We start from the raw sequence: 19,014 nt of genomic DNA on the forward strand, positions 1-19,014 counted from the left end.
GACGCTTTTGGGTAATCTGACAGTTTTGGGTTGTACACGTTAACTTATAACTACTCATTAACGTGGGTTTAAGCTGGGTAAGGCGCTTAATGACGTAATTGATTTTAGTGTGCTGTTGCTTAAAAGTTACACGTTTCCTAGATATATGCAAGTAAATGAGTAAACAATTGTGTAAGCCACTAAATAAAGGGAGAAACTATCTTCAACGTGTTTTGTGTTGTAAGCTACGGGGAAATCGTCTTTTGTTGGCCCCCTGGTAAATACCCATTCATTTTAGTTCGCAAAACTTTCGTAACATAAACCCATACTTAATCGTCGATCGGGTGTAGTCAAAAATGTGAAAAATTGTAATTCGGCAAAAAAGATCTCAGTTGGTAACAGCGGAAATGTTTACAAGACCATTACGCTGAGAAGAAGGCTCTTTTTCAGTTGCGGTGTAATGCCTTAAAAAAGAAGAAGTAGCAGAAGCATGACAATGGAGAGAAGAAAAATAAGTTGTTTCTTGTGGAATCTTTCTTGAAAAAAAAAACAAAGATCAGCTTGACCCACTTCCTTGTATTTATTTTTACAAAAACGACCCGTCTCATGATGCAAAGCACATATTCATGATATTCATATATAATGGTTTTAATATTCCATAGGGAAAGTGTACCAGTTATGGCCATAGTGGTTCCCTATTTGGCCATACGGGAAATTTCGATGACTTTCACATTTTAAATCTTTTTGAATGTTTAAACATCAAGATATATCTTAAATCTTACTACTAAAACACACAAAATCTTTCAAAATGTGAAAACATTCAAGTAATCCCGTATGTCGCAATAGGGAACCACTATGTCCATAACTGGTACACCTACCCTATACCATTTATTGAAATTATGGCCAAGAAAACTAAAACAATTACACGGGTAGAAATCAGAATCCAAAATCATGATTATGCACCCGGATTTCATGATTCCAGTGTGTTTTCATCTTATGAAAATACACCATGATTTGGACTCACGATACCATGGGTCAGATTGTCGTAATGCGACACAAGTTGCAGCTGAGTGCTCGAAATCATGCATCGAATGCTCGAAAATCATGATTCGCGCATCCATTTCGGATCTATTTATATTTCTGTCAGTCAACCCAATAAAATGAAAACAAAACAAAAACAAAATATGGAAGAGCAAGATTAGAACCAAGAACCTTCTGATTGACAGCCACGTACTTTACCACAGTATCAATCTATCGAGATGAATGATGGGTGATCGATGCGAATGACTTGAAGCAAAGTGCACCGCTTTGTGTTGTCGCTCTGGATGTTGCGTTTATGAAGAATCATGATTATGGCTCCAGGAACCATGATTTGTCGTCCTGATATCATGGCCTCACCAATTTATGAATTTCATGACTTGTACATCATGGTGTGGGAATCAGATTTTTATCCGTGTAATGATTCATGAATGAACAATCTAAATCAGTGCTTCCCAAACTTTTTCAACTTTCGCCCCCTTGAGGCCAATATTAATCTGGAATCGCCCCCCTGATATGTGATCCAAATATTTTAATAAGGACAAAAAATGTATTCGACTCGCATATCTAAAGAATCATGAAACAAAATGTATTATGTACAATTAAAAATATTTTCTTAAATATCGGTAACCTGAGTTGTAAATTATAATATCGATTTTAAGAATATCTTGCGTAAATTACAGGGTACTGATTTAGTCGGTAAAAGTTTGGTCCAATTTCAACTTAACAAATGTAATGTATTCATAGGCGCCTTGTGACGTAGTTGGGGACGAAGTTCTCCAAAACTGAACCAAATGCAATGTTTTCCAAGCAAACGCATTTATTTTTGCATGAATATGTCATATTTGGGTGAACTGCAATGATAATGTTCGCAATTGTTCGTTTTTGAAAGATCTCACCCGGTGAATTATGATTTATCTGCTGTTTCCAAATTTACTGGAATAATTTTCAGAAATTGTGAGTAATAAATGCCTGACGTTTCTAACGCTTTTCTTTATTCAATCCAAAAACCCTGAAAATTATATGAAAATACAGAATGTTTTTCAACTCATTTATCAATTCAATTTATCAAAAGGGTGTTTTTGTTACACCCAGAAAAAATCGATTTTTCTGGAGGTATAAATCCAACGCATCTCTGAAATTTCTTCAAATCTATTTATAAATAGAGTTTTTTTGTCTTTGGCATCGCTGGGAACGCGATTTTCGTAGGTTAAATTTTCCAAAATTTGTTTATAAAATGATTAAAAACATCACAAATGGTACTGTAGATTTTTTTGTAAAAAGCTGGATGCCAGAAATATTAACTTCCAAACCTTAAAGTTCACATATTAAAAAAGATTCTTATATATATTGGGCATCTGCAAAATCTCATGAAAATCTTCAATGCTGACCATTCTTTAAACTCACATGATATTTTAAAAGCTCAATGAATAAGACAAATATTTTGTGTTTGACAATCATGTAATGTTGTAGCCTTGTTTAGGGTGTTTCCCGGTTCCTTGGTAGAGCCTAACAAGTCTTAAGTTAATTGTCTCTGGTGAAAACACCAAATCGATTCCGAAATTCCTTAGCTTTGGGCGGAGCTGTTCGCTGATGTGTATATCGTATGTTAGAACGACATCGCAAGGGACCGGGTAGGATCCGGGTAGGATCCTGGTAGGATCCGGGTAGGATCCTGGTAGGATCCGGGTAGGATCCTGGTAGGATCCGGGTAGGATCCTGGTAGGATCCGGGTAGGATCCTGGTAGGATCCGGGTAGGATCCTGGTAGGATCCGGGTAGGATCCTGGTAGGATCCGGGTAGGATCCTGGTAGGATCCGGGTAGGATCCTGGTAGGATCCGGGTAGGATCCTGGTAGGATCCGGGTAGGATCCTGGTAGGATCCGGGTAGGATCCTGGTAGGATCCGGGTAGGATCCTGGTAGGATCCGGGTAGGATCCTGGTAGGATCCGGGTAGGATCCTGGTAGGATCCGGGTAGGATCCTGGTAGGATCCGGGTAGGATCCTGGTAGGATCCGGGTAGGATCCTGGTAGGATCCGGGTAGGATCCTGGTAGGATCCGGGTAGGATCCTGGTAGGATCCGGGTAGGATCCTGGTAGGATCCGGGTAGGATCCTGGTAGGATCCGGGTAGGATCCTGGTAGGATCCGGGTAGGATCCTGGTAGGATCCGGGTAGGATCCTGGCAGGATCCGGGTAGGATCCTGGTAGGATCCGGGTAGGATCCTGGTAGGATCCGGTAGGATCCTGGTAGGATCCGGGTAGGATCCTGGTAGGATCCGGGTAGGATCCTGGTAGGATCCGGGTAGGATCCTGGTAGGATCCGGGTAGGATCCTGGTAGGATCCGGGTAGGATCCTGGTAGGATCCGGGTAGGATCCTGGTAGGATCCGGGTAGGATCCTGGTAGGATCCGGGTAGGATCCTGGTAGGATCCGGGTAGGATCCTGGTAGGATCCGGGTAGGATCCTGGTAGGATCCGGGTAGGATCCTGGTAGGATCCGGGTAGGATCCTGGTAGGATCCGGGTAGGATCCTGGTAGGATCCGGGTAGGATCCGGGTAGGATCCGGGTAGGATCCGGGTAGGATCCGGGTAGGATCCTGGTAGGATCCGGGTAGGATCCTGGTAGGATCCGGGTAGGATCCTGGTAGGATCCGGGTAGGATCCGGGTAGGATCCTGGTAGGATCCGGGTAGGATCCGGGTAGGATCCTGGTAGGATCCGGGTAGGATCCTGGTAGGATCCGGGTAGGATCCGGGTAGGATCCTGGTAGGATCCGGGTAGGATCCTGGTAGGATCCGGGTAGGATCCTGGTAGGGGGTCATGTACATGTGTCGAGCCATGCGTGACAACCCTTACACAATTTTCAGAGGACTCATACAAAAAGTGTGACAAAGGGGGGGGAGGGGGTCGAAAAAGTTGAAATTTAGCGTGACATAATTTGTGTACCAACCCTAGGATGCGGGTAGTAGGATCCTGGTAGGATCCTAGTAGAATCCTGGTAGAGCAGGATCCTGGTAGGATCCGGGTAGTAGGATCCTGGATTCAAATCCAGAACGGCTATCGAAATCTCAGAGTTCTTATAGGCATTCTGGAATTCAAAGGAAACCCGAGATGTTAGAGTTCTTACGTAAATTTCGGCAAAACTTTATAAATACCTAAATTCCCACCGAAATCCGACGATTTCTAGAAAATATCATAATAATCGTAATGACAGATTTCACGCCGAAATTCAACGGCAGTCAAATGTTGTTAATTATCGTGGGATCTCATCAATTCGTACCTTTTCAAAACTATTTCAGTTAGTAGTCATGGAACCGCTTATAGCTCACTGTAAGCAGGAGCACTGTAGGAGTTCGATTACCACCAATTTCTTGAGTATTTCATCCGACTTCCTTGACGCGATCCACACCGATTACCAAGCTATTATAGTAGATGCCAATTGATCAATTTTGAGACGTTACAGTCACGCCGAGACATAATCAGAGCGATGATAGTTGCTGTCAGTGCGTATCGTACTTTCGTGCTGCGCGTACACGAATGCTCTCTGCTATTGGAAGTTTTTTTTGTTAACTACCTGAAACAATAGAACAGTACTTTTCAGTGCTAAAATTAAAAACGGTACTTTCCAGTGCTACTAAACAGTACTTTTCAGTACTATTTTTTCTACTATTGATCCCTTTACGATCCTTGTTTGGACCCGTGCCTTTGATTTTTCGTTAGACCCGTTAGCGAAAGCTAGCGGTGGTAATCCTTCTTGGACACCGTCTTGGGAAAAAACCTTTCGAAGGTTACGTCTTCTTTCGTTTATTTACTAAACATGGTTGCAACTACAAACAAAAGGAAGGGTAAATCTCTGAATTCACAACTTCCTTCCAAAAAAGTGGGATTTAAAACTGTCACTAAACGTGCCAAGAATGGAAGAAAGGACGTTTCTCCGGAATGTGCGCATTCTTCCTAGGGTGAAATGGGTAATATTAATAATTGCATCGAAATGAGCAATTAGTTCGATGCTCTAAACAAATTTTCCGAACACCAAATCGAAGCAGTCTCTAGCCCAGGCTCTTTGATTCAAGTAAGAAAGCAAAGAGTGTCGTATCGTGGTAAGATCAGGTCCGTCCGACTCGGGCTCAGATTGGGTACCACTTCTAGTACTGCATTTGGTCCAACACTTAAATCTTTTTTGATATTTTATTTTTGATATTCTTTCACAGTTGCACTTTCGAAATTTCGATAAAAAAAAAGAATTTTACTCAAAGAAAAAGAAAATCAATTTGTATTGAAAAAAAAATAGTGACAAAATTAAGTGTCCACTTCCTTCTTTGCCCCAGAAAAGATGATTTAAGAAAAATAAAAAAGCAATTTAATAGTTAATGTGTCCTCCTTTGGCCTTAAGGACTTGCTGGAGGCGCTTCGGCATGCTTTTCACCAGGTTTTGTAGGTGTTGTGGATCTAGTTCTTCCCAGGCGCGCTCCTAGGCTTCAAAATAATTATTTTTGTCGGTAACACCAGTTTTGTCAACCCTGGCATCGAGAATCGCCCACAAATTCTTGATGGGGTCTGGGCTTTGTGGAGGTCATTCCAGCGGTTTAATCCGATTTTTATCGAAATTTCGTAAGTGCACCTTTAGAAAGAATATCAAAAATAACATATCAAAAAAGATTTATGTGTGTTAACTTTAATTTGAACCAAATCAATGAGAGAAATTCTAAAACTGGTAAGGTGGGCACTTTATTTTGCCTATCAGTGTATGTCTAGAAGAGCAAGATCAGTAGAATAGCCTTCAGATTTGTTGGAACTAATCAAATTTGTTACATTTTAAGTGTTGATGAGAGGTCGGATGTCCACGGTGGATTCCGAACTGTTCATAGGCAAAAATTTGATTTTCATTTATGTGGACCATCTTTCTATTCAAAACGACCTTTTCAAAAAGTTTACTGATGGAGGAAAGGAAACTGATTCGACGATAGCTAGAAGCTTCTGCAGGATTTTTATCTGTTTTTTACAACCTTAGCATTTTTCTATTTGTCACGAAAATATGCCAATTGAAAACATATGTTACATATATCAACTAAGAATGAAAAGCTACTTTCAGGAAGTTTCTTGATGAAGATGTAGAAAATTCCATGATCGCCAGGAGCTTTCATATTTTTGAATTTTTCAATAATAGTTCTCAGTTCTTCCAAATCAGTCTACCAGGAATTTTCGAAAACGTTCTCTTGATTGAGAATGTTTTCGAAGTCCTGTGTAACTTGATTTTCTATTGGACTAGTAAGTCCTAAATTAAAATTGTGCGTGCTTTCAAACTGCATAGCAAGTTTTTGAGCTTTTTCGCAATTAGTAATAATTTGTTTTCCTCTTTCAATGCCGGTATTGGCTACTGAGGTTTTTTCAAAATTTTAGATAATTTCCAAAGGGGCTTAGAGCCAGAGTCCAATTGAGAAATTTTATTTTGAAAAATTGTGTTTCTTTATTGTGAAAATCGTTTTTTTTTTTTATTTCTTTCTGCAGATCCTGCCATATAATTTTCATAGCAGGATCGCAAGTGCATTGAAATTGCCTTCTCCCCACGTTTTCAAGACGGATCAAGAATTTAAAATCATCGTCTATAATCACAGACTCAAATTTTACTTCACATTTAGGTATTGCAATGTCCCTGTCTTCAACGATGTAATTTGTTAAAGTTTCAAGAGCATTGTCAATATCAAGTTTTGTTTGTAAAGAAATGTAAACATTAAGATAACTATCAATATTTGTTTCATACATATTCCAGTCGGCTCGAAAATAATTGAAAGTAGGGCTGATAGGATTCAGAATCGCTTCATGGTACATTTGAAATGTAACAGGGACATGATCAGAATCAAAATCAGCATGAGTGACCAGTTGGCTACAAAGGTGACTAGAGTCGGTTAAGACCAAAGCAATCGTAGAAGTGTTTCTAGAAGAAGAAAAACATGTAGGACTATCAGGGTATTGAATTGAGAAATATTCTGAAGAGCACTCATCAAATGAAATTCTGCCGTTGGAATTACTTTGAGAATTATTCCATGACCGATGTTTGGCATTAAAGTCACCAATGACAAAAAATTTTGACTTATTGCGAGTCAATTTTCGCAAGTCAGTTTGGAGCAAATCAACTTGCTGACCAGAGCATTGAATAGGCAAATAGGCAGCTATAAAAGTATATTTACCAAGCTGTGTTTCAACTGAAACACCTGAAGTTTCAAAAACTTTAGTTTCAAATGACGAAAATAGTTGATGTTTCATACGCCTATGAATGATGATTGCAACTCCTCCACATGCCCGATCAAGTCGATCATTACGATAAATAAAAAAGTTAAGATCTCTTTTGAGTTTGGAGTAATAACCGCTACATGTATGTTATAACCTGTTAGAAAATTAAACAGCTAATGTGCTTGAGACATATCACCTGAAGTAGGTACATTATCTGATGGTTTTCCGTTAGAATTTTCGGTAGACGTGGAGTAGAAGTTGGGGCCCAGATAGCCGTAGCGGTAAATGCGCAGCTATTCAACAAGACCAAGCTGAGGGTCGTGGGTTCGAATCCCACCGGGCGAGGATCTTTTCGGGTTGGAAATTTTCTCGACTTTCCAGGGCATAGAAGTATCTTCGTACCTGCCACACGCATGCAAAAATGGTCATTGGCATAGTAAGCTCTCAGTTAATAACTGTGGAAGTGCTCATAAGAACACTAAGCTGAGAAGCAGGCTCTGTCCCAGTGGGGACGTAACGCCAGAAAGAAGAAGAAGAAGGAGTAGAAGTTTCCTGTGGCGGCAAGGTTGATTCCATTAGATTTTAAACAATTAGAACGGTTTTTCGTATTATGAAAAAGGGAGTTCATGTTACCTGCTACGATATCGGCATAGGATTTTCCTTGGCAACCCGACGAAATAAAATTAGTTTGTGAATGAGCATGATTATAATCTTCCTGATGGGTATGATATTGTGATTGTATGTATGTTGTATGTAAACAAATCAAAATAAATAAATAAATTTAAAAAAATACTCAATCTTCTCTTCTTTTTCATTTTTTTGCGTTTTGTTTCCTTTAGTTTTCAAGACTTTTATTTATTTTTTTTTTAACAAAAACAACTATTAAGTGTCATTAAACTTTTCATATTTTGTGTTATACCTTAACCACATTCTAAGCAGTGTTTCTAACATATTGATTGAGCTTAACATATGTCAACCAGCATTTTGTTCATGGATTTTGAATTGTCATCACATACAAGCAAACAAACACAAGTTTCATGGAAAAGATATAGATACTACAAGATACAATAAACAAAACGTTTTGTGTAAAAATAAATTGCTTTATTAAAATAATAAATGTTTTGTCGAGGTTCATGTATCTAATATTAAAATATATATTATCAATTGGAATGTGAAAACTGTAAAATTCTTAGAGAGATTCGTTAACATTCGTCATAGAAACTATTAGCTTTTGAAAAAATATGTTTGTGATATGTATTTATTCTATGAGTATGGAAGTCGTGCACAACTCGTGGTATCTATGGCAGTTCTAAAGTCTAACCGAGAATTTTTCTTCCGATAAAAGTTCAGAGTCTTTGTTTTCCATTTTTATGTGGCGGTTCTATCTGCTTGGCGAGTTCCGCTACAACATCCTTGAAAATGGGAGGATCCAGGTTCCCTCCTAGCATGTATATTATCCACCAATCACCTAAATCAGTTTTCTGACCAATAGCTTCTGCAGCTTCGCGCGGCACCATTCTGTTGATTGTATTCAGCAAACGGATACGAAATGAAGGCATAAATACTATCATAGCCCTAAAAAGAAATGAATGATTAAATGCTACAATTACCACAACGCTGAAATTTTTGATTTAAACATATTGGAAAATGATTGGACGATCGAGTGTTTCTAAAGTGGTCTTAATCTGATTTCATCAATTTAATTGTTACTGAATTTAGAAATTTAAATTTCATAACACTGCGGAACATGATTTTGTTTCAAGCACCAACATTTCGCTATTTACTTAATAAGGATTACTTAAACCGGCTTTAGGACATTTCGTCGAATGACATTTGGTCGAATGACGTTTGGTCGAATGACATTTAGTCGAAAGTACATTTGGTCGAAAGGACATTCGGTCGAATGGACATTTGGTAGAATTGCTGTGCAACATTTATTTTCATCGAATGACGTTTAGTTGAACGGAAACTTGGATGATAGCTTATTTTCAAATAGTTTATTGAAAGATCATTTGATAAAATTGATTATTGTTTTCAACGTTTTGCAAAGTTGGTAGGATAACGTATTCTTTTGAATAATCTGCATCAATAACTGTTGTTGAATAAAAAATGAGAAATTTTATTTAGTCTTACTTTTGAATCTCATACATCTTTTTATTTAAAATTCGAAAGTATACCAAAATCTAATACTTCGATGAACTTTTAGAAGGAGTTTTTTTTTGTACATTGGCTAAAATATTTAGCTCTAGTGAATTTATTATTCTTTAAAAATATCATCATTTTTGAAAACTGCTCAACAAGTTATTTTATTACTCAACGATATGAATATATCGTTTTTATTGTTTATTATTCTATTGAAATGTCATCATTTTTCGTTATGAACTGCTGATCTTCATCTGATGGAAGTATTCGGAGAGAGTGTTGGGGATCTTTCTTTGATTTCTGGGTCTTGCAGCTTACGGACTTGGGTAAGATCTTGAATGCGGAAATCATAATTGAAACGACAGGAAAAATTTGCTGTAGGTAAAACCTTTATGGCGAAGTGAATGTTAGGTGTCGATAACTCTACTTATGGCCAATTGGCTTACTGTGAATTCCAGTTTGATAACATTCCTCAAGCAAATATATGGCTTTGCTAACAGTTTTGATGACCTCGGGTATTATATGCCGTTAACTTGATTAAAAAGGGTGATTAAGATTTAGCAGGCGGACACTCGCGGGCAGACTTATCGTAACGGTGAAAGAGTTAAGTAAGAGCTACTTGTAAGTTTCGGAGCTTCGTAGAGATACGTGTTGTTCGTTCGATGTCAGGATCACAAGAGAGACCGACAGTCGTCGGATCGTTTATTAGAAGGTATTTGCTATAAACATTTGACAAATACACTATGAATCAAGTTTACGCCTTTCGTAATCAGTGCCGTAGCGTGCGGTTGGCCAGGTTGGCGTCCGCCAAGGGCGCAAGCGATCAGGGGGGCGCCAAAATTAGTGACGCTTTGGTCAATGTTTTGGAAATACATATAAAGTAACGGCATCTTTAAATTCAATGTTTGAAAACATGAACATAACAAGTTCTGAAATTTATGAATCGATTATAACAAAATATATCGTATGCATCCCACAAGATGTTGAAGGATTCTTTAATGGAAAGGAATTTTCAGATAATTTTAAATTTATTAAAGATTTTCTAAAAGAGTTCTTCTTCTTTCTGACGTTACGTCCCCGGTTCTATACCATTTCCCGGAAAGACGTTTCCCGAAAATCATTTCCCGGATACCCCATTTCCCGGAAATACATTTCCCGGAACGACCCATTTCCCGGAAAATCATTTCCCGGAATAACCCGTTTCCCGGAAAACTACTCAATGGTAAATAAAATAAGTAATTTCCGGTTCTATACCATTTTTTTATAGCAAAGTAATATGAGAACCACGAAAAGAATGGGCTAATTTCTAAGAATACTTTATAAATAGTCACTAGATTGTCAAAGATTAGTTTTTCGACGTTCATTCCAGCCACGAAATGTATCGAAAAGAATGATCAAAGTCACCCCGCACGGCGGTAACATTTCATTGATGTTCCAATGCTTAATTGCATCCTTGTTTTTCATGTTGAATAAAACTATTGAAAAATTTAATAATTTAGCAACAGAAAACATGCTTTTAGCTTTATTATTAAATATTTTGAAAAAATATATATTAATGATTTTATCCAACATATTCTTAGTTTTTTTTTAATATTTCGAGGTTTTATAATGGATCGAAATTTTTAACAGCTAGGATTTTTTTTTTCAAACAATCTGATTCCAAGCTTCGTTAAGTCTATTTATGATGTAGTCCAATTTTCTAGATCTTTCATCCCTTTGAAAGGTCTCAAACTGTAGACTTACTTCAAGACTAAATAATCTCAAGACATTTAAGACCTCTAAACCATTTTTGAGCAGCATGTGAGAAAATTTTTGCCCGGTACAAGTTATTCTGGTATTATTATTATTATTATTGTCCCACTGTTTACATTTTCATTAGATAATTGCCCTTCTTCCATACATACGCTATTCTTTCGAGTTTTGCTGTTTGAACAATTAATAATGTTCAAACTGATGAATAAACCCATCAACATACATTCCTGTTGAAGCTATTGCATTTTCATAAATAATCACCCTTCTTTTAGAAGTTTGCCGTTCTTCCGAATTATACCGACAGAAACATTTTTGGCGAGGAGACTGCTTATATTGAACATCAGAAATTTTCCCTTCTTTCAAACTAAGGTTATTCTATTGATTAATTGGATTATATCAGGGCTGCGAATGGTAATAGTAGCAAGCTTGAATGACGCGAAACTCACGTGGCACTTCTTTCTACAGTAGTTTGAAAACGTGTATCTTATAAAGTAACCTATTTTCGGTGCATGAATTTTCTAAATCATTAGTGTCATCGAAGGCTGTAAATGGGGGAAATATGCTCCGGAAAATAGAACATTTTCCTACAGAAGTTTTGGGTTACCTTTAGCAACGGGTGTTTTACTACATTCTAGGCATTTTGCCTACAGCACCTTAAGCTTTCGGTTTCACTGGCTTCGCTGACTGCGATTAACTCTGCTTGGTAGCTTGAATTTCATGACTTTTTGCAACCCTGGATTACACACAAATTATGTCACGCACATTTTTTACATATTGGACCAACTCCTTTCTTGTCAATTGTATAAGGCTTGTGACGCTTCCTTCAACTCCTTCCGCACCTTTGGAATGAAACACTAGCTTGAACTTTATGCTGTGATAGTGTTTCAATTGATATCATCGTCTTCTATTATTTCTTTCTGGCATGACGTTTCAACTGCTTCTCGACTCTATGTTCATATTAGCACTCCCAAAGTTATTAACTGAGAATATTCTTCGCCAATTGACAAATAAACTCTATGCCATCAAAAGTAGAAGACCGGCGGGATTGGAACCTGCGATGCTTAGCTGGGATCTTGCTGAACAGGTGCTCGTTAATCACTACGAATAGTGGGGTTCCGCGAAAGTTTATTTTTAATGCATTCCGGGAATTGGCATTCCGGGAAATGGGTTTCCGGGAAACGGGTCATTCCGGGAAATGATTTCCGGGAAATGGCATTCCGGGAAATGGTTTTCCGGGAAATGTCATAGAATCACGTCCCCACTGGGACAGAGCCTGCTTCTCAGCTTAGTGTTCTTATGAGCACTTCCACAGTTATTCACTGAGAGCTTACTATGCCAATGACCATTTTTGCATGTGTATATCGTGTGGCAGGTACGAAGATACTCTATGCCCTGGGAAGTCGAGAAAATTTCCAACCCGAAAAGATCCTCGACCGGTGGGATTCGAACCCACGACCCTCAGCTTGGTCATGCTGAATAGCTGCGCGTTTACCGCTACGGCTAGGGGCTAGGGCCCCTTTCTAAAAGAGTTCTTCATGACAATTACACAGCGTAACAAAAATGACATGTTTGCGTGTCTCAAGGATCAAATTATGTGTTTCTAGTAGATTTTGGGTTGCTGAATTTGATGCCATTCTCAGAAATGTTCCTGCATGTCACAATTTTTAGCTACAGGTTAAGATGTTTTAAAGCTATACTACAAAACTACAGCGTTTCGAAACTTGATCAGAAAATCAAATTACCGTTTTGATTCATATTACGGACACTTAAGGCCTCAGTGAAGTATAACCCAGTTTGGACCATACAAAATAAATCATTATGTATGATTTTTTAGCGTTATCGAGCGTCGGAAGCCTTTAACTTTCGGATGGTGGGTAAAGAATACGCGTCCGCAACTTGAAGAATTTTAAATAAATCAAAACGTGTGGCCTTTTCATGATTCTTATTCCGGACGCTTCCTCATTTTTGCCTCATATTCCGGACGCTTTGATTCGAATTACGGACAGCTCATGATAATCATTAATGGAACAGTCAAATCATCAATTGAAATCGTTCAACCACTTAAGAGACGTCTTAGGTAGTTGGGCATTATAAATTTGCGATGATATTTATGGAAAGAACCTAATAAAACGAGCCTCGAAAATGAGAACTTTTGGACGGCGAAAATTGAAACATTTCGTGTGAAATGTTTCCCATACAAACGAGAGTGTCCGGAATTTGAAGCTGTCCGTAATATGAATCAAAACGGTATCATCAAATAGACGAAAAACAAACAACAAAGCAAGCTCGCTCACAACCGTGTGTCCCAACTGTTGTGGATAAGGATACAATCAAAGGCAAAATTGTCATGACAATCACAGAGCGCAACATTGTTGCAACCTTTTCAACTTGCGATTAATCAGTTATTTTAAACACAAAACCTAATTTGTTTTATAGATACTGTTTGATAATGTGTCAATGTTTATCAACACGGAGAAAGTTCTCGAAAATTGCAATGCGAAGCCCAGAAAATCGTTGCGCACGTAATGATCGATCATTGTCATATTCTGTTCAAGTGGTGATAAACTGATGTAGCGGAATAAAATTGTTGCAACAAAAATAGGAGATGATAATGTCTTTGTTGCTGCGTGTTAGGTGACAATTGATTCACTGAACTTGATCGATAGGTCATCACTAGCTTAAACGGTTGTCTGTTTCTCTAGATTATCTTATTCTCAGTTAATGCTTAAGCTTTATCATTAAGCCTCCATAGACTTTCAAAATTTGATGTTTTTCTGAAATTTTTAACATTAACTTGTACAATGTTTTGCTGAGATGAACATGCCTTCGGCAGATAATCCGTTAAAAAAGAGAAAGGAAAACAATGTGAACTTTGCTTTGAATAAGGGGCGCTCAAATGGTTGTTCGCCAAGGGCGCCATGAGACCACGCTACGGCTCTGTTCGTAATACAATTAACACGATATGCCTTTATGGCAAAAGCACTCTAATAATAATCAATTCAGTGGACATATCACGGGTAAATAACAGAGTTTGCAGTAGAAGCTTTGAATTATTTAAAATGGAAATTATGCCAATTGTATGTATCGGGTCGACGGGACGACGAGTTGACTGAGGCGACAAAGGTCACTTGCTTCTATTTAAGATAAGCTTATCTCAAATCGCAGAACATGCCTGAACGAAAAAGCAGCAGGAAACGTCAAATTGCAAAAGAATAACAATTTTTTTCCAAATGACATAGAGATTGTTGGAAAAATGGCTGATACTTTTTTAATTATTCAATCACTCTTGTATTAGCGACAAAATGCTGCTCTCGCCAACAGTCAGACTAAACGTAAAACTTTGTTTCCATACTATTTAGAATCGACCCCTATCCTTCCCACGAAATGTCGGTTTGACCACATATCCTATGTTTTCTGTTGCAACCAAACCTTTTCAACCAAATGTCCATTCGACGAAATGTCCGTTCGACCAAATGTACTTTTGACTAAATGACATTCCACTAAACGTCATTCGACCAAATGTCTTTCGACCAAATGTCATAGATTCACTTAAACCATTGCCGATTTCAAAAATATCGTAGCACGTCTTGTTTTTGAGATATTTGCTGTTGAAAATGCAAATTTTACTATTTCAGTCAACTTGCATGCAAGTTTACCATTTTGTACAGTAATTTATATGTTTAATTTGCCACAGAATTCAAACTTCATGTGCAAAACAGTACTTATAAATAAATGAAAAAAACGAATTTAGTACTATACCATTTAATTCCACTAGAGTTTGTATCCTTTGACAGATACGCGTATTTCGACCTCAACTGTAAGGCCGTCTTCAGTGTCGTGTACTAGACCCGACTTCGGTTTTTTTTATCTACTTATAGGTATTCTACTAAACATCTCGATGATTTATTATCTTATAAACAAGTTTTCTAATACTTTCGATGTCCAAAAGTTATTTTTGATGATTTAGAGAAGTATTGCATTTTGCCATATAAGAGAAATGAAGAAATTTGTATAGGGACTGCAAGCATGTTGAAAAAAAAAAACATCCTAATTTCATCGTGCAATTTAAACCAAATTATATCTTAAATGAAGGATTAAGTCCTATTTTTCATGCTTGGTGTGTCCGATTACCAAAAAGTTAAATAAATGATACCATAAGTTTTATGTAAAAATCAATGTGTTATATACATCTTTGACAACCTGTGGCTAAAATTTGTGACGTCTGGAACATTAATGAGAACGGTTTCAGATTCAGCAACCCCAAATCTACTAGAGACACATAATTTGATTCTTGAGACACGCAAAAATGTCAATTTTGTTCCGCTGTGTAATTTGACCCAGTGACCCACCGGAATAATAGACCATTTCCGTCAGACCTTACCCCCAATTTTTATTTTTTTCTTCGAAAGGCGATTATTTTTAGTGATTTTCCACGCTTTCAGATATTTTTTATATGCATTCCTGATATTCTTACAACTTTTTGCCATCTTTGTAGCTGGAAAAATATTAATGGTCTTCTTCAACATTGAAACGACCACAACAAATAACCCATTCATCTCATTACCTGAAGCTGCTGTGGTGCAGGTTTCAAAAATAATCCTGCTCTCTTGTGGTTTTGCAGTCGGCGGCAAACTGCACAAACTGGCAACGAAGATTTCACTGTGCGAAAGCGTATCATTTTTATTCCCGCATATCCGTGGAAGCCGGGGTGGAATCCGAATCAAACAATGTCAATCGAAAAGCTCTTGCAACTTTGAAAGCGGCAATGTTCCGGATTTCCATTTGAGATCAAATAGCTTCTAAGACAATATACTTGCCATGAGTGAAATTTTTCGTCGCCAATTTTCCACTGGCCTCAAAACCAGGAGAGAGTAGAACTCTTCGAAAATTATTCGGCTGGAGCACCACAGCAACTTCATGCGAAGGATAAGAAGGGGATTCGTGAAGAATTTCGTCGTGGCGGCTCTCTACATGTCCTGATGATTCAAATTTCCACTTGGTTGGGGTCTTGGGAATAAAACGGGGAAATATGTCCGCACACAATTAACATAAAGGCTCCGGTGTTGGAACCTGTCAATATAGGTATTTGAACGGCCAGTACAGGCACCAAGGTCGTTTCCGGGACGGATGAGGGGATTGCAGTCACCGCCATACCAAACAATGAAAAAGTAGTGCATTCCAGCCATTCCAGCCCACTGCTAAGTAGCCATGTTTTTGTAGTGAGCATTAAACTCAAGAGTCAGTACTTTTCAGTGCTAAAATTAAAAACGGTACTTTTCAGTGCTACTAAAACAGTACTTTTCAGTACTATTTTTTCTACTATTGATCCCTTTACGATCCTTGTTTGGACCCGTGCCTTTGATTTTTCGTTGGACCCGTTGGCGAAAGCTAGCGGTGGTAATCCTTCTTGGACACCGTCTTGGGAAAAAACCTCTCGAAGGTCACGTCTTCTTTCGTTTATTAACTAAACATGGTATCAACAACTAACAAAAGGAAGGGTGAATCTCTGAATTCACTACTTCCTTCCAAAAAAGTGGGTTTTAAAACTGTCACTACACGTGGCAAGAATGGAAGAAAGGACGCTTCCCCGGAATGCGAACTTTCTTCCAAGGGTGAAATGAATAATTGTATCGAAATGAGCAATCAGTTCGATGCTCTAGACAAATTTTCCGAACACCAAATCGAAGCAGCCTCTAGCCCAGGCTCTTTGATTCAAGTGAGGAAGCAAAGAGTGCCGCCTATCGTGGTCAGTTGTTCCGAATTTGGGGGATTTAGGCAGGAGATCTTGAACTCCATTAGGGGAATCAAGGTTTCCTTCCAAATCGCAAAGAAAGGAGACTGCCGCGTTTTGCCGGAAACTCTTAAAGATCGTGAACTTCTTCTCAGACATCTTGAAGAGAAGAAGCACAATTTTTTTACTTATGACGACAAAACTGAACGTTTGTTCAAAGTTGTCTTGAAAGGTCTCTCAAGTGACTATAAGTCACCTGAAGAGATCAAAAATGATTTACTTGGATTTTCCCCAGTCCAAGTAATCATTATGAAAAACCCAATCTGGCATTGTTCGGAAAGGGCTTTCTCAAGAATATTATTTAGTTCACTTTAACAAAAAAGAACTAAATAACATTAAAGCTTTAGAAAAAGCTAAACTTATGTTCGATGTCCGTGTGACATGGGAACATTTCCAGAAACCTGGAGGAAAAAACCAGAATCCCACTCAGTGCCGTCGGTGCCAAAAGTGGGGTCATGGTACAAAAAATTGTCGCATGGATGCTAAATGCATGATTTGCGGAGGTTCTTCTCACGCTAAGGACGTCTGTCCTGTGAAAGAAGATACCAGAAAGTTTGAATGCGCCAATTGCAAGGGCCCTCATAAAGCTAACTTTTGGGAATGCCCTTCACGCAAAAGGGTCATTGAGGCTCGTGCCAGGCAGATGAAAGATAATATCCGTTACGATAACGGTCGTTTCCGCAATTTGCCTGGCAGAGTATCGAACAATGCTCATTTTTCAGTTAACGATCGCTTGATCATGAATCATACCCATCAGGAAAATCATAATCATGCTCATTCACAAACTAATTTTAATCCGTCGGGTAGCCGTTCGAATCTATCAATTTCGAATGTATCTACTCACGGTAAATCCTTTGCCGATATCGTAGCAGGAAATTTGAACTCCTCCCCTGTTCGATCCATGGGTACCCATTCTACTTTTTTCAAATCAAATGGAAAAAACCCTACCGCCACAGGTAATTTCGCTTCTTCGTCTACCGGAAATTCTAATGGGAAATCACATGACATGTCTGCCTCTGATTTTAATTTTCTAACTGAACAATTGAATCTAATGATTGATGCAATGTTTGCCGGCTGCTTGGGCACGTCAGGAGTTAATCATCAATATTAACCTCCTTTTCCCGAGCAGCCTAGATAGCCGCGTAGTATCGGTAGCGGTTTTTTCAACTGGCTAAGAATTAACACTACGGACTGCCTGTTCCGGTGGTAAAAGTCCACCTCACAGGTGACCCCTAATTTATGGTGTGATGCGTACCGTGCCTAGGAATGAATGGTTAGGGGGGTCTAAATAAAACCTAACCGCTAACGGAGCCTGTGGGGTACCAGGGCGCCCTCCACAGTATTGAGTCCTTCCTGTGCTACCCGGAGCAATGGTGCAGGTGACCTTGTGTTTCTCCGAGATAATCGGCTGCCCTTCTTCAGTCTCTATCCTGAGGCTTAATAAGGGTGGGATTATGAATATGTTGACATTTAATTTAAATTATCACCTATATGGATTCGCATTATGCGTTTTACACAGTGTATTCTGTGCTCTTGCGCCTTTGGCGACTTTAAATAGATACCGATCTGGTTTTTTCGTTGCTGGTCTTTTTCGTGCTGAGATTGCAAAAAGCTTAATCCTGCCTAGTTTGGGTAGTGGCTACGGTTAGGTGAGCTCAGATCAATCTTCAGCATAAAAGAACAGCAACGACCAATCTTTGCAGACTCATGCAAAATGGTGCAGCCCAAGTGGCGCTAGTTCAAGAACCCTACTTTCGTAGAGGGAACTTCTATCTAGGTAACCTTGTCGACCCAGTTTTTGCTACTTTCAGCAAACATGAAATGGCAAACTCGCGCTCCATGCCCCGCGCAAACGTGCTCGTTAATAAAGCAATCGTTGCTACACTCATTTCTGAGTTTACTACCAGAGATGTATGTGCTGTCACAATCGATGTTTCTGTTGGTGACCTCAACAGGAAATACGTCTATTGTTCGGTATATTTACCACATGATGAACCATCCCCAACGGATGACTTCAAACGAGTTGTCGTACACTGCGTAACAAAAGGCTTTCCGCTGATTGTGGGCAGTGATGCTAATGC

General features: G+C 38.7%; 1 protein-coding gene and 1 long non-coding RNA gene across 3 annotated transcripts in view; both read right to left on the reverse strand.

The window, feature by feature from the left end:
• Window positions 1-8,327: 8,327 nt before the first annotated feature.
• LOC5565408 (innexin inx1) overlaps window positions 8,328-19,014 on the reverse strand; it is a 37,372-nt gene continuing 26,685 nt past the window's right edge. The window contains exon 6 of one of the 2 annotated variants that reach the window (XM_001649704.2): window positions 8,328-8,823. In XM_001649704.2, the coding sequence (XP_001649754.1) occupies window positions 8,595-8,823 (229 nt within the window). In that variant the 3' untranslated portion in view covers window positions 8,328-8,594. The remainder of the gene's footprint in view (window positions 8,824-19,014) is intronic. The other variant, XM_021850339.1, reaches the window with a different exon arrangement.
• On the reverse strand, window positions 8,945-10,157 carry LOC110678006. The gene is made up of 2 exons (XR_002501377.1): window positions 9,837-10,157; window positions 8,945-9,778 (listed from the first exon to the last, which is right to left on the reverse strand). It is a non-coding gene; the product is annotated as an uncharacterized LOC110678006 (long non-coding RNA).

Source organism: Aedes aegypti, chromosome 3, assembly GCF_002204515.2.
Source record: "Aedes aegypti strain LVP_AGWG chromosome 3, AaegL5.0 Primary Assembly, whole genome shotgun sequence".
Taxonomy (NCBI): Eukaryota; Metazoa; Arthropoda; class Insecta; order Diptera; family Culicidae; genus Aedes; species Aedes aegypti.